The sequence below is a fragment of the Microtus oregoni genome, unplaced genomic scaffold (assembly GCF_018167655.1).
Source record: "Microtus oregoni isolate MIOR12 unplaced genomic scaffold, Mior012 000006F_ref0000085, whole genome shotgun sequence".
In the NCBI taxonomy this organism is placed as follows: Eukaryota; Metazoa; Chordata; class Mammalia; order Rodentia; family Cricetidae; genus Microtus; species Microtus oregoni.
In genome coordinates, this window is record NW_024543065.1 from 58,121,002 (window position 1) to 58,135,381 (window position 14,380).

The window sequence follows — 14,380 nt, forward strand, 5'->3', positions numbered from 1 at the left end:
TTCTCTATTCCCCCATCCCCCGCCAGTGTCTGGGCCTCGTCCCCTTCTCTCTGTCTCCCTCTCCTCCCCCATCTCGTCCCCCCGACACTGACACCCCGTTACTCCGGCAGTCTCCTCAGTTCCAGCCTTTCTCTCCAACACCCGCCATCCAAGGTAAGATGGGAGGCTGGTGAGAATGGGAGGGGCAAAGCATCCTGCATCCCTAGATAAACAAACCCCGGGAGGGGGCGGCCGAGACCCAGGGGCCTGGCACCCGAAGAGAAGAATGGGAGGCTGGGCCTGAGGGAGGTGGCAGTCGTTGGGGCGCATATCCCCGGCCTTCTATTGAGTAACAGGGATCTCTGTGGTTGCCAAAACCAGAGCTGCGGATAAGGAGGCCGCCCGGGGTTCTGTGGGCTTGAACCCCCCGCGCTGTGGGGCGCCATCTCTAGCTGACCTCTATTTTCAGAATTCGCCTCCAGGCCACCCCTCCAACTTTGTTCAAGCCCCCCAGAACTACCAAGGACCATGACTAAGACAGATCCTGCCCCAATGGCCCCTCCACCCCGAGGGGAGGAGGAAGAGGAGGAGGAAGAGGATGAACCTGTCCCAGAAGCCCCCAGCCCCACCCAAGAACGCCGGCAGAAGCCTGTTGTGCACCCCTCAGCACCTGCCCCACTGCCCAAGGACTACGGTAACCACTGTCCCCACCCTGGAATCTTTGGAGCTTTAGGTGTCTTGGCTGAGCCATATTGATGGTGATGGTGGGGGCATGCTAAAGGTAGCTCAGGGTAGTCTTAGTTGCGGAGCCTTTTAGACCGCTCCCCTTCCTTAATTACATTCATCTATTGGAGAATGGGGCTGGAAAAATTCTAGTCTCCCATTCATGACACCAGTTCAATCGTTTAGTCATTCAGCAAACATTGCACGGACACTGCTGTGAACCTAACTTTACGCTAGACACTGGGGCTACAGCACAGAACAAGGCTCTCCTAAGGCTTTGCTGAGAGAGCTCCCAGGCCCCAAGCACAGCCACACGAATGAGCCTAAATATGAATATAGGAGACAATGAGGCTGATTTTATCCAGAACAGTGCTGTGAGAGCCTTTAAAGACAGGGTTCCCCTTCGGAGGTCCCATCTGGGGAAGACCCAGTTTAGAGTGGGGGGAGGTGGCTGCAGGAGAATTAAACACAGGAATAAAGGATCTAGGGTACAAGGATGTGAGGTAGGAGCTGAGAGCAGCTTGAGAAACAAAGCGTCTTACCATGCACGGAGGGATAAGTATCACGGGCTTTGTAATAAGGATCCAGGCATGAGTCTTGCTTTCAGAGAGACCCACCAAATTACCTCCTGAGTGCGCAGTGGAGTTCGTGCCGTCACTATATCCAAAGATAGAGCCTTCCTTCCAGCCCGAGACTCTGGGGAGCTGGGCTGGGTCGCTCTGATGATGCATGTTGCAGGTTGAGGTCCAAAGTGCGAGGAGGAAACAGTCGTAAGCAATCTGGAGAGAGAGCTCCAGCTGGAGAAGAGAGTTTGGAGTGGGAAGACGACAAAGCCACATTTAGGAGGTGATCAGAGTGGAGGTGAACCAAGGAACAGATCCGGAAGGGACTTAAATCCACGCCAAGGACTGATACTGTATTATGAGTGTGAATGGAGAGAACAGTATGTGTAATTTAAAAGTGGCAGGTTCGATGGACAGTCTTGTTATTACATTTTAATCGACTTGGTGAGTGTGTTTGCACATGTATGCCGCAGTGTGTGTGTGGCGGTCAGGGGACACATTTCGGATGTCAGTCCTCTCCTTCCACCATGTGAGTCCCAGGGACTGAACTCAGGTCATCAGGCTTGGTACCAAGCTTTTGCCTTAACCAGCAGAGCCAACTCACTGGCTCTTGATTGACAGCCTTAAAAGGTCCTTCTGGCTTCTGATTAGAGAGATGGGACTCAGCCAGGGCTGGATCCAGGACTTCTCCAGAGAAAGCGTTGACTGGGAATTCCCAGCAGCTGTGAGATTCAGACACTAGTACCAGGTTTAGAGAGGCGGCAGTGCTGGAATGAGGCCGGAGGGAACGCCTGTGAACATGTCACCTACCAGAGGTAGACCAGAGGGACAAACCTCAGACTAATTAGAAAAACAAAAAGAATATTAGCTGGTGAGGTGGCTCAGTTGATGTAGTCTTTGCCATGCAACCGTGAGCAGTTGGGTCCCCAACATGCATAAAAAGCTGGGCACGGCTGCTGGCCTCTGTGATCTCAGTGCTGAGGAGACAGAGACAGGGGGATACCTCCGGCTGACTGCCCTGTCTAGACAATCGGTGAGCTCCAGGTTCCATAAGAGACCCTGTCTATCCAAAAACTAAGGTGACCAGTTGAGGAAGTCACCCAGTAGCAACCTCTGTTTTCCACAGTGGACACTGTCCGTCTGTGTGTGCACAGAGGCTCACACACAATATAATCTGGAGGTTTGGGGTGTAGTGGGAGTGCCCACCCCAGAAACTGGATCTGTCTGGAAGGCACAGCCCCTAAGCTAGACCGTTGGAGTAATCCTGCTTAGAACAAGGGATCTCTTTTAATGTGGCTTATTCCAGAGAGAAAGCTATGGGGGGCATTTGTCCAGTTCATACGTTACTTCCGAAGAGTAACATTGGGCCTTTCCTGTGTGCTAGGTACTGTGTGCAGTGGGCAGAAGGATGGTACCCCCAGCTGTGGGGCCAGAGGCATAAGGAAGGCAGGACAGAAACCCGGTGTTGACGTCCCAGGGAAGGTGACAAGTGAAAGTGGGAGAGAAAGAGAACAGCAGAAGGACCTGGGGGTGTGGTTTGGTGGCAGAGTGCTTGCTTAGAGGAAGACCTTGGATTCTGTCCTCAGCAGAGAGAGGGAGGAAGAGAAAGAGGTAGCAGAGGAAACACTGAGGTGGGAGCCTACACACTGTGTTTGGAGAATGCGCTGTGCTGGGGTATAAGAGGAAGCTCATCCAGGAGGGAGTGTAGTGGTGTGGACCCCGCGATGTGAGGAGGTCTTTCTGTGGAGGTGACGTCTGCAGAGATGAAGGGCTGAGGGAGGGGCTGCCCACATGGGACAACAGCAAGTGCAGAGAAACAAGAATTTGCTTGGCACATTGGAGGGACAGAAGGTCAGTTGGCTGAAGAGGACCGAGGGAGAGGGAAAGTGCAGAAAATGGAGGGGCCAGATTGTGCACAGCCTTGTGCGCCGCAGGAGGACTGTGGACAGTCCTGTAAAAGGGATGGGAGCCAGGAAAAAGTTCTGAGCCAAGAAAGGCTGTGACGTTGGTGAGTAGGGCGGGACTCCTGACTCACTGTCCATGGGTCATGTCTCTGGGCTGTGTGGGATCCAGTCAGCACATGCTGAGGCCCTGCTGAGTGCCACTGAGAGAACACTTGCCAGCATCTCACATGGGAAGATAGACGTGCCGTTAGCACTGACTTGACTGGCCTCAGACCAGAGCTCCATTTTGGTCGTTCAGGGCTCCATTTTGTATATGCTACACAAAGCTTACATTTTAAATATTTACTACTACTACTACTATTATTTACTTTTTTTGAGACAGGGTTTCTCTGTGTAACAACTCTGGCTGTCCTAGAACTCACTTTGTAGACCAGGCTGGCCTCAAACTCACAAGGATCCACCAGCCTCGGCCTCCTGAGTGCTGGGACAAAAGGCATGCACCACCATCGCCCGGCCTTATTACTTTTTAAATTATGCATATGTATGCATGTCTGTGTGTGGGTAGACACACATGAGTGCACATGCCAGAGAAGCCCAGAGGTGTCAGATCACCCTGGACCTAGAGTGAGCCATGTGATGTGGGTGCCAGGAACTGAACTCAAGTCTTCTGCAAGAGCAGCGGTCAGTCTTAACCTCAAAACCCCAAGACTTCTGGCTTAGTTATTTGAGATGGGGCCCCACTGTGTATCCCTGGCTGGCCTAGAACTTGTTTTTTAGACTAGGCTGTCGTACAACTCACAAAGCTATCTCTATTGCCTCTCCAGTGTTCCACATAAGTGCTCTATGTCCTGCCTGGTTTTTTAGTTTGTTTCTCTGTGTAGCCTGGCTGTCCTGGAACTCATTCTATAGACCAGACTGGCCTCAAACTCACAGAGATTCCTCTGCCTCTGCTTCCCAAGTGCTGAGATTAAAGATGTGCACCACCACCGCCCAGCCCTCTGGAAATTTTACTAGGCTGTGTGCGTGTGTGTGTGTGTGTGTGTGTGTGTGTGTGTGTGTGTATGTGTGTGGTGCTGAGTACTGAATTCAGGACTTTGTGCACACTAAGCAAGCAGTCTACCGCTGAGATGTGTCTCCAGCAGCTAGATTTTGCAGACAGGTTCTTTCTGTGTAGATCAGGCTGACCTAGAATTCGCCTGTCTATTCAGTTAGTCCATGCCAGCTTCAGACTACCAATCTTCCTGACGTTATTGCTGAGTGCTGAGATGCCCAGCATGTGCTGCCTCTTCCAGCTCCCTCTGCCCATAGTTTGACTGAGTCACTAGGGTTCAGAGCCTTAGGGACCCTTGAACATGGAGATCTGAAGGTGCAGAACCTGCAACTACTGTTTCAAAGGACAGAATTACCTGATTGTCCAATTTCTCAAGATATCGGGCATTTATATGTTATCCAATGTCTCAAGATATAGGGCATCTCTATGTTATTCATTTAATGCCCTTTTTATGTTGGAACTTGCTGGTCTTCCAGAAAACACCTGTGGGTTGGCTGTAGCCTGGGACCACCAACCGTGTATTCTAGACTCTAAGGGCAATGATCTGGGGTCTCCTTCCTCAAGATGTCGAGGGGAGTCAGCTTGCCTGGGGTGACTGTGCTTCTTTCTCCAGCTTTCACCTTCTTCGACCCCAATGACCCTGCGTGCCAGGAGATTCTGTTTGACCCGAAGACCACCATCCCAGAGCTGTTCGCCATCGTTCGCCAGTGGGTGCCCCAAGTGCAGCACAAAATAGACGTCATCGGCAATGAGGTAGGAGCGTCCTGGGAGACTGGGGGTGGAGGAGCCGCGGTGCCCCCGGATTTGGGTAACCCTATGTTGTCTTCTGACTCTCCTAGATTCTGCGTCGTGGCTGCCATGTGAATGATCGCGATGGACTCACCGACATGACACTGCTCCATTATGCGTGCAAGGCTGGGGCCCATGGAGTCGGTGAGAGCCCAGACCCCAAAACCTCGGCTCTCAATCCAGATACCCTCAAAACCACCAAAGACTCTGGCCCTAAGAGCCCATCTGGACCCCAAATCTAAGACCCTAAATACAGACCTCCGGAGTCCCTCCCTACATGTTGGTGCATGTGGTTGAGAAAGGCTTCCAAGCTGACCCTGGCTCTTTTGCAGGAGACCCTGCAGCAGCGGTGCGTCTCTCACAGCAGCTGCTGGCGCTGGGCGCAGATGTGACCCTGCGCAGCCGCTGGACCAACATGAATGCACTTCACTATGCGGCTTATTTTGATGTGCCAGACCTAGTGCGTGTGCTGCTGAAGGGGGCAAGGCCCAGGGGTGAGGAGGCAGACCCTGGCTGGGACGAGGAGGGGCCCGGAGTGCCCCGAGTTTTGAGAGTGTAGGGGCCAGGATCTGGGTAAGGGGAGAAGACCCAAGATGAAAAGATAAGAAATGAGGCCTGATCTTAAAAGGTGGAGGGATGAAAACAGGAAGCAGGGGCTGGAGGGGCGCGGGAGGGGGCGGGGCTCAGGGGGTAGGGTAGACGACATTGGGATGGAAGGGAAGGGTGAGCAAGTGGGCAAGATGGGTGCAGCCTAGAGCCAGGGAGCCCGGAGCAGGGAGTGGGGCTCCATGTGGACCAGGAAGTCGCTCACTCATCACTCCTCTCTCACCTGCCCACTCCCAGTGGTGAACTCCACGTGCAGTGACTTCAACCATGGCTCAGCTCTGCACATCGCTGCTTCGAATCTGTGCCTGGGCGCTGCCAAATGTTTACTGGAGCATGGTGCCAACCCAGCGCTGAGGGTACTGCCGCCACGCCTTTATCTCCTCCCTCCTGCCATCCTCTTCCCTTCAGCTAGCCTCTGCAGAGGATCAAGACCCCTCCTAAAATATTAGGAAAGCGAGACAGGGTTTCTTTGTGTCACAGTCCTGGCTGTCCTGGAACTAGCTCTTGAAGGCCAGGCTGACCTTGAACTCCCAGAGACCCACCTGCCTCTGCATCCCGAGTGCTGGGATTAAAGGCGTGGGTCACAGCTGCTGGCTATAAGCCGTTTTACAGTGGGGAATCTGGGGGAGGGGGAGGATCAAAAGACTTGCCCCGGATGTGCTATGGGGAAATGGAGAGCAATGCTCTTTTTTTTCAGTCCTGGTTGACCAGAATCTGTGATGTAACAAGTCCCAGAGTCTTGGAGGTTGAGTCTGTATCTTTTTTTGTTGTTTGGCTTTGTTTGCTAGGACTAAAGGTGCGCCCCATGCCCCCACCGTGCCAACGTTTCTTCTTTTTTGAGACAAGGTTCCACAATGTATCCCTGACTGACCTGGAACTCACTCTGTAGACCTGGCAGGAGTGCACCACTATACCCAAGCCACATCTATGTCTTTATGCCCCATTTCTTCTTACTTCCAAGTTGGCCTGAGCTGTAACCTAGCATAACTCCTTCTTTACTCAGTCTGGGGGTCTGAGGTGTGATCCCCAAGAGGGTATGGCTTGTCCCACTCAGTCCCTATTCCTTCTGTTCTCTTTGGCCCACAGAATCGAAAGGGACAGGTACCAGCGGAAGTGGTCCCGGACCCTATGGACATGTCCCTTGACAAGGCAGAGGCGGCACTGGTGGCCAAGGAACTACGGACCCTGCTGGAAGAGGCTGTGCCACTGTCTTGCACCCTTCCCAAAGTCACACTACCCAACTATGACAATGTTCCAGGCAATCTCATGCTCAGTGCCCTGGGCCTGCGCCTAGGAGACCGAGTGCTGCTAGATGGCCAGAAGGTCAGGAGCTGGGTGGGGGTGGGGGGGACTCAGCTCCCTCGTCCCCCAGAGTCGGGTGCATGGGCCCTAGACAGGCTGACCCTTTGCTCACTGCCCCAGCAGTCACACCGTACTTCATTCTAGAAGGTGCTCTACCCTATGCTGAGCTCTGGCTCTGGCGAGGAAACACACCTGTCCCCTGACAGTGACAGCCCAATACAGAAGTGCTTAGCATAGCTCTACACACCTATGGCTCCCCTGGAAGGCTTATGGGCCACTTCACCCTCAGGTACAAAGTCAAGGCTTTGACCGGGATGACGGGCTAGAGAGCACCATGGTGAGGTCCACCTGGAATACATGTGGCCCAGGAGAAGAGAAGCAGAAAGTGCCCCAAGTTCAAACATATGGGGGTGGGGAGAGGCAGAGAAAACCTGCCTCCATCCAGGCTCCTCAACTTTCACCATTCTCCTGGTGTTCCTCATGCTGAGCCCATTTGTTTAGGACAGAGGGTTGGGTCAATCCCAGCTCTGGTCTCGTGGAGTTCTGCTACTGTTCATGGAATAGAGACCGTGAAGTACTGCTATGCTTAAGGTCATGTCCAGTGGTAGCAAGGGCTGTGAAAAACATTCAGTGCCAGATTTAGGCAACCGTCTCTGGCTGGAGGCAAGAGGGGTTTAGCAGGAGTTGTTCTGAGAAGGCTTCCTGGAGGAGGTGATGTCCAGGCTAAGAGAGTAGCTCGCAGCAGGTATGACTCAGGAGATAGGAGGGAACAGTGTGAGAGCAGAGGAATTGTGGGTAAGAGGGGCTCTAGAGAGGTCAGAAGGGGATGGATCACATCAGACCTGCAGGGGTCTAGAAGGAACTGGGAGTTTGGTTTTTGCCCAGTGAGAAACTGTGAGGTCACATTTTGTTTCTTGACCAAAAACTCATGGGGCTGTGAGATGGCAGAGGTAGAGGTGTGCTGGTCACGCAGGCCCCACAACCTGAGTTCAAACCCCGGAGTCCATGTAGAGGTAGAAGAACCGACTCCAGAGAGTTATCTGCACAATTGTGTGTATAGATATCTGTGTGCACAGGAATGCAGTGCCCAGAGGGTCCAGGTGTGGCTGTTGGACCACCTGGAGCTAGAGTCATATGTGGTTTGTGTGCCTCCTGATGTGGGTGCTGGGAACCAAACTGCCATTTTAAAGAACAGTAAGTGCTCTTAGCCACTGAGCCATCTCCCCAGCATCCTTATGTGTCTTAAAAAGGCTTCCTTCCTCCCCTGTTCTTAAGCCACATGTGATGTCACATGCTTGAAATCCAGCACTGGGGGAGACTAAGGCAGAAAGATCAAGATATCTAGGCCTAGCTCAAGGTGGGGATGACAAGGACACATTAGCTGAGACGGGGTCTCACTCTGTGGCCTTGGCTAGACTGGAACTTGCTGAGTCCTTCTGCCTCAGCGTCAAGTGCTGAAGTTGCAGGCATGAGTCACCAGACCTGGTGCCAGTTTTCACTTGTATGTCACCTGTGGCTGTGGCTTCGCTGTGGTAGGTAGGACAGTTCCATGAGAGCATATTTTGCTGATGATGCTGGGGATGGAACCCAGGGCCAGTGAGTTCTGTATCTCCCTCCCCTTAGCATCTTCACCAAGTAGATACAAGCTTTGTTCCCTCTTGGTGGATAAGAACTGAGGCATATGGAGATGCAGTTTCATAGCTAGGAGTAGTGATATCAGAGCTGAGAACTGGACCTGGGTTCCTACATCCACCCTGCCATGCTGTCTGTAGTAGCGCACTGTGTTCACTATGGTCCAAGCCATGTCACCCTTGTCTCCCCAGACGGGCACGCTGCGGTTCTGCGGGACCACCGAGTTCGCCAGCGGCCAGTGGGTGGGCGTGGAGCTAGATGAACCGGAGGGCAAGAACGATGGCAGTGTTGGGGGTGTCCGGTACTTTATCTGCCCTCCAAAGCAGGGTCAGTCTCTAACTGGGGCCCGGGATGGTGGGATGGGGATATGGCCAGTTCTTATGATGCTGCTGTTTGGGGAAAGGGGTGGTGTTGGGGACACAGCAAAGGGAGAGAGAGGGTCTCTTTTTACTTGGAAGATGCCAAACGTAGGTTCTGCCTCCTCCCCAGGTCTCTTTGCTTCTGTGTCCAAGATCTCCAAGGCAGTGGACGCACCCCCCTCTTCTGTTACCTCCACGCCCCGGACTCCCCGGATGGATTTCTCCCGTGTAACTGGCAAAGGCCGGAGGGAACACAAAGGTAAGGAGTGGGAAGAGCCAGCCTTGGGGACATCATGTGGGTAGCTCAGCTCCTGGGATTCTGTTGAGAATACGCAACTCCCTGCTTCAGGGATGTGGTTTCTCCTTTGGCTCGCCATTGACCCAACCCAGCTTTTGGAAGGACCTCTGGGGTTCCCAACCTCCTGAGATGTAGTTTCCTCTAAGGCCCAAAGACCAATTTTAGGGTAGAATCTGTCTCTAGAGGTTATTGTTCCAGAAGTTTCTGGAGTATAATAGTTTGTAAATAAAGGTACTCTCAGAGCAAAATTCAGCTTCATCTTCCCACCTTCCCCCGCTCTGAGGTATGTGCCTATGTATGGATGAGTGTTGGCAGGTACGCTCATACATGTATGCATGCTCATGTGGAAATCCTCCTGCCTCTGCCTCCTCAGTGCTGGGATTAAAGGCGCGTGCCACCACTGCCCAGCTTCCACTTTCTCTCACTGAACCTGATCATACATTTGGCTAGGCTGGCCAGCACTCAGGCTGCAGGGATCCGCCCTCTCAGTGCATCCCTGCACGTGGCTTTTCACCTGGGTGCTGGGGATCCAAGCTCACATTCTCACACTTGTGTTGAGCTCTGCCCTTTGAGATGAAGTCCCACTGGGTTGCACAGGCTGCTCTCAACCACATTGACGCAAGTGGTCTTGCCCCAGTCTCCCGAGTCCTGAGACTATAGGCGTACTCCACTGCCTTCAATTCTTTTAATTCTTGGTCATGCTGAGAAACGTCATTCGGGACTTGAGGTCTGCTAGGCAAGTGCTGTTCTCCCGAGCCACACCTCCAGCTCCCTTCCCTGTATTTTCAAAGGAAAATGTTGGGGCTCATGACTTCTGCCTCAGATTTTCCTTTGGTCTGCATATATTTACCTTCCATTCCCAGGGAAGAAGAAGTCGCCGTCTTCCCCATCTCTGGGCAGCCTACAGCAGCGTGAAGGGGCCAAGGCTGAAGTTGGAGACCAAGTCCTTGTCGCCGGCCAGAAGCAGGGGATTGTGCGCTTCTATGGGAAGACTGACTTTGCTCCAGGTGAGGTGGGAGTCTGGGCTGGGGCGTGGCTCTGATGTGTAAGGGCCTAGGTTCCATGCTCAGCACTGAGGTTAAGGCCTGCTCACTACGCCCTGCCGCAGGTTACTGGTATGGCATCGAGCTGGACCAACCCACAGGCAAACATGACGGCTCTGTGTTTGGAGTTCGGTATTTTACCTGCGCCCCGCGACATGGGGTCTTTGCACCAGCTTCACGCATCCAGAGGTGAGTCTTACTCTGCCCCTCAACTTGGGAAGCCACCTAGAGCCCATGCCTCCCCTCAGATGGCCTCTTCTTGGACAGACACTATGGTTGATGTCATACTATACCTCTTTCCTTGGGGTTCTCTGGGGTGCAGCTCCTATCCTTCACGGCTCTGAATTTTCTGTGTCTCCCCAGGATTGGTGGATCCACCGATCCCCCTGGAGACAGTGTTGGAGCCAAAAAAGTGCATCAAGTGACAAGTGAGTTGGAGGCTGGGATGCAGGGAGCCATGTGGGTCTTAGGAGAAGGGCTGTAGGTCTCTGGCATTTCATTTGATACACGTGGCCCAGAAAAATCTAAGATAGGGTCCCAGGGAAGATAGGTACTGTAGATACGGGAAGGTTAACAAAGCTATGATGGTTTGGAATATAGTTTAGTTATAGAGCCCCTGCCTAGAATCCCCAAGTGAGGGGCTAGGGTGTGGCTCAGTGGTAGAGCCCCTGCCTAGAATCCCCCAGTGAGGGGCCGGGGTGTGGCTCAGTGGTAGAGCCCCTGCCTAGAATCCCCCAGTGAGGGGCTGGGGTGTGGCTCAGTGGTAGAGCCCCTGCCTAGAATCCCCCAGTGAGGGGCTGGGGTGTGGCTCAGTGGTAGAGCCCCTGCCTAGAATCCCCCAGTGAGGGGCTGGGGTGTGGCTCAGTGGTAGAGCCCCTGCCTAGAATCCCCCAGTGAGGGGCTGGGGTGTGACTCAGTGGTAGAGCACCTGCCTAGAATCTCTCAGTGAGAACCGGGCAGTGGTGGCACACTCCTTTTTAATCCCAGCACTTGGGAGGCAGAGACTGGTGGATCTCTGTTAGTTGGAGGCCAGCCTGGTCTACAGAGAGTTCCAGGACAGGTTCTAAAGCTACACAAAGAAACCGTGTTTTGAAAAACCAAAAGGGAAAAAAAAAAAAAAAAGACGAACGACCTAGTGAGGATCTGGGGTGGGGTATGGCTCAGCATGCATAGGCCCTGGGTTCCATCTTTAGCACTGAGAAAAAACCACAGACTATTTGTGGAGATGGAGAGTTGGCTCAGTGGTCAAGAGCACTGGTTCTTCCAGAAGACCCGGGCTCAATTCCCAGCACCCACATGGTGGCCCACTACTGCCTGTAAATCCAGTTCCAGAGGATCTGACATAGACATACATGCAGGCAAAACATCAGTGTGCATGTGCACACACATAGAAATCTATAAGACCAACATTCATGGAGCTGAGGGGGAAGGATCGTGAATTTAAGACGAACCTCAACTACATAGTGAGACCATTTAGGAAAGTAACCTAACCAGCAAAACGCAAGGCTCTAAGCAGCATTCAATGGACGTTTTGGAAGCATGGGTAATTATTGGCAGGGGTAGGGGAGGCAGAGCAAGTATTTATGACTGGAGGTTCAGATGCATATGGCAACTGAATGAATCTGGTCAAGGCCTGGAGACATGGACAGATATCATGACAGAGTAGGGCATGGGATGATAACCCGGCTGAGTCTACTGTCACCTCACTTGGAACCTTGCCTTCCTCTCTAGTGACACAGCCCAAACGCACCTTCACAACAGTCCGGACCCCAAAGGACATTGCATCAGAGAACTCTATCTCCAGGTGCGTGGCAAACCGTCTAGCAGAATGGTAGAGATAGCTACAAGGCCATTGGCTATGGGTGTTCACAGCCCTACGTGGGCTGGAAATGGAAGTTAAGTTGTGAGTACTGGATGTGGTGGTGCATGCCTATGATCCCAGCACCCAGAGGGCCAGAGGATCAAGAATTCCATGCACCCTGGGCTACACAATGAGACAGTCTCATAAAAACCCTTAAAAAAAAAAGAATGCCAGATGGTGGTGTTGCACACCTCTAATCCTAGCACTTGGGAGGCAGAGGCAGGTGGATCTCTGTGAGTTTGAGAGAGAGAAAGAGAGAGAGACCATCTTTAGAATGAAGGGTTTGACTGACTTGTGGAGACTTCAGCTAAAGGAAGTAGAGACCCCAACACACACACATGCACACACATACGCACACACCACATACATGCACATACACACATACATGTACACACACATGCACATACAGCACACCACACACACACACACTGCACAAGCCTAAGAAGGCACAGCCAGAGGCAGAGTGCCACACACAGGAGTGGATGAGGGAGCCAGATGTCCCCGCCTGTCTCCCCGTGTGACCTGCTTCTCCCTCTTTCAGATTACTCTTCTGCTGCTGGTTTCCCTGGATGCTGAGGGCGGAGATGCAGTCCTAGAGGCCCTGGATACCTGACAAAGAGACAGCATCCCCTCTAGCATCTCCTGACTCAAGGAGCTCCCCCAATCACCCCAAGATAGAGACTCCCAGTGATACCTCCAGAATAGAAACCCCCTGTTAGCCAGCCCTCGATTACTGAGGTCCCATTGTTAACAGATCTCCCATGACAGCTCCCCAAACACAGACCTCATGTTACCCCAAAAGAGATTCCCTGAGTAGCACCTTCAGGCTAGTCCCTGTCCCCTACCCTTCAGAGCAGAGTTCCCCTAATAAACACATTTCCACATCACCCAAGTGATGCTGGCCCTCTCCACGACAGGACATTCTTGAGTCACTCAGCAGTGGATCAGAGGCCCACCCCCATTCTCCTTAAGCATAGGTCATACCTCCAGAACAGCCGTCCACATCACCGTCCCCATCGAACATCAGTCTCCTCGAGATGCTGTGACCCCAAGGTCACCTGAAAGCCCCCATACGCTAATCTCCTTATCAGATACCCCATTCACTAAGACCCTATTCTCACCCCCAAAGAAGATACCCACTTAACCAGCCCAGTCACCCCCAATTTGCAAACACCAAACCAGTCCTGGAAGTATGAATTACAGGACACCAAGTCTTCCTGCCCTCTGCGCCCTTGAGAAAACCCCAGTGCCTTGTACGAAGCCCACCCCACATGGCCCACAGTCCCTGTGCTGGCCAAGGCTCCCAGAAAATTCTCTATTTTTTAAAAGTAATAACTTCCCCCTTGGGGGGAATCCCCAAATTTGGAGACCCCCCATTCTAGAATTCTGGGGAATTCAAATTCCAGAGAATATATATATATATGTCCCCCAATTCCCGATGCCTCCAATTCCTACAATCCCTAGAACGCCCCAAATTTCTAATTCCCAAGACTCCCCCTACCCAGGTCACAGAATCTTCAAATCCCCAGGGAATCCCAAATTTAAGACCCCAAATTCAAACTCTCAGGAAACCCCCAACCACGAGGTCCTTAGGACCGGGAGGAAGGAACCTGTTGCTAGGAGAACATCCCAGGCTTCCAGGACTTCTCAAACCTGACTCCCAGGCGCCAGGAGACCCTACAGGGGGCCCCACCTTCGGAACAAGAATAGAGAGGATTCCAGTGCCCTCAGTCCATGGATCTTCTGATCTCCCAAACTCCAAATTTCTCGGGCCCCATCCTCAAGGGAACCCCCAAGTCCAAAATCTCTGACTTCTAATTTGTGCAGGGTCCCGGGGCTCTCACAGGACCCCGAGTCTTGGAGTCCCTATTCCAATCTACCTTCCGGTCACAGGTCCAAGACACTGAGTCATCGGCCCCAAAGGACCTCACAGCACCTGGGCTAGACCAACAGCCTGAGGGAGAACCTGAAGGCCCCGTGGGTCCAGAGCACACCTGGGGCCCTGATCACCAAGGACAGCTCACAACTGCCCCTTCACTGCATGGTCCCCAAACTCAGCATGACTCCTGTCCTCTACAATAAAGACGTTTCTATGGCCTTCTGGTGTCAGGTCTCTGGGGGTTTACTGCCCTGTGCCCTCGCTGGGTAAGGATGGGGGAGGAAAGTCATTCTTTAAAGTCAATTCCTGGCGTCTTTGGCGTAAGAGTGACAGATTGACCTGCAGAAGATTATTAGCGTTTCGGGTTCCTTCCCTGGGGTCTCCCAGGCTG

At 52.8% G+C, this 14,380-nt stretch overlaps 1 protein-coding gene across 2 annotated transcripts; it reads left to right on the plus strand.

The window, feature by feature from the left end:
* On the plus strand, positions 1–14,208 carry Clip3 (CAP-Gly domain containing linker protein 3). 2 transcript variants are annotated; one of them, XM_041654242.1, is made up of 14 exons: positions 1–153; positions 449–673; positions 4,834–4,973; positions 5,060–5,153; positions 5,342–5,503; positions 5,853–5,971; positions 6,702–6,938; positions 8,741–8,876; positions 9,039–9,167; positions 10,070–10,213; positions 10,315–10,438; positions 10,613–10,677; positions 11,981–12,053; positions 12,652–14,208. In XM_041654242.1, exons 2-14 carry the CDS (start codon positions 508–510, stop codon positions 12,704–12,706), a joined length of 1,644 nt encoding a protein of 547 aa, XP_041510176.1. In that variant the 5' UTR covers positions 1–153; positions 449–507; the 3' UTR covers positions 12,707–14,208. The 2 variants fall into 2 exon arrangements, with proteins under 2 accessions (XP_041510176.1, XP_041510177.1); XM_041654243.1 differs by having other exon boundaries at positions 88–153; positions 486–673.
* Positions 14,209–14,380: the final 172 nt, after the last annotated feature.

Coding starts and splice junctions, on each gene's coding strand:
- Clip3 (XM_041654242.1), top strand. CDS start 508: ATGACTAAGACAGATCCTGCCCCAATGGCCCCTCCACCCCGAGGGGAG. Junction 8,877..9,038: donor TATCTGCCCTCCAAAGCAGG/GTCAGTCTCTAA, acceptor CCTCCTCCCCAG/GTCTCTTTGCTTCTGTGTCC. Junction 10,678..11,980: donor AAAAGTGCATCAAGTGACAA/GTGAGTTGGAGG, acceptor CTTCCTCTCTAG/TGACACAGCCCAAACGCACC.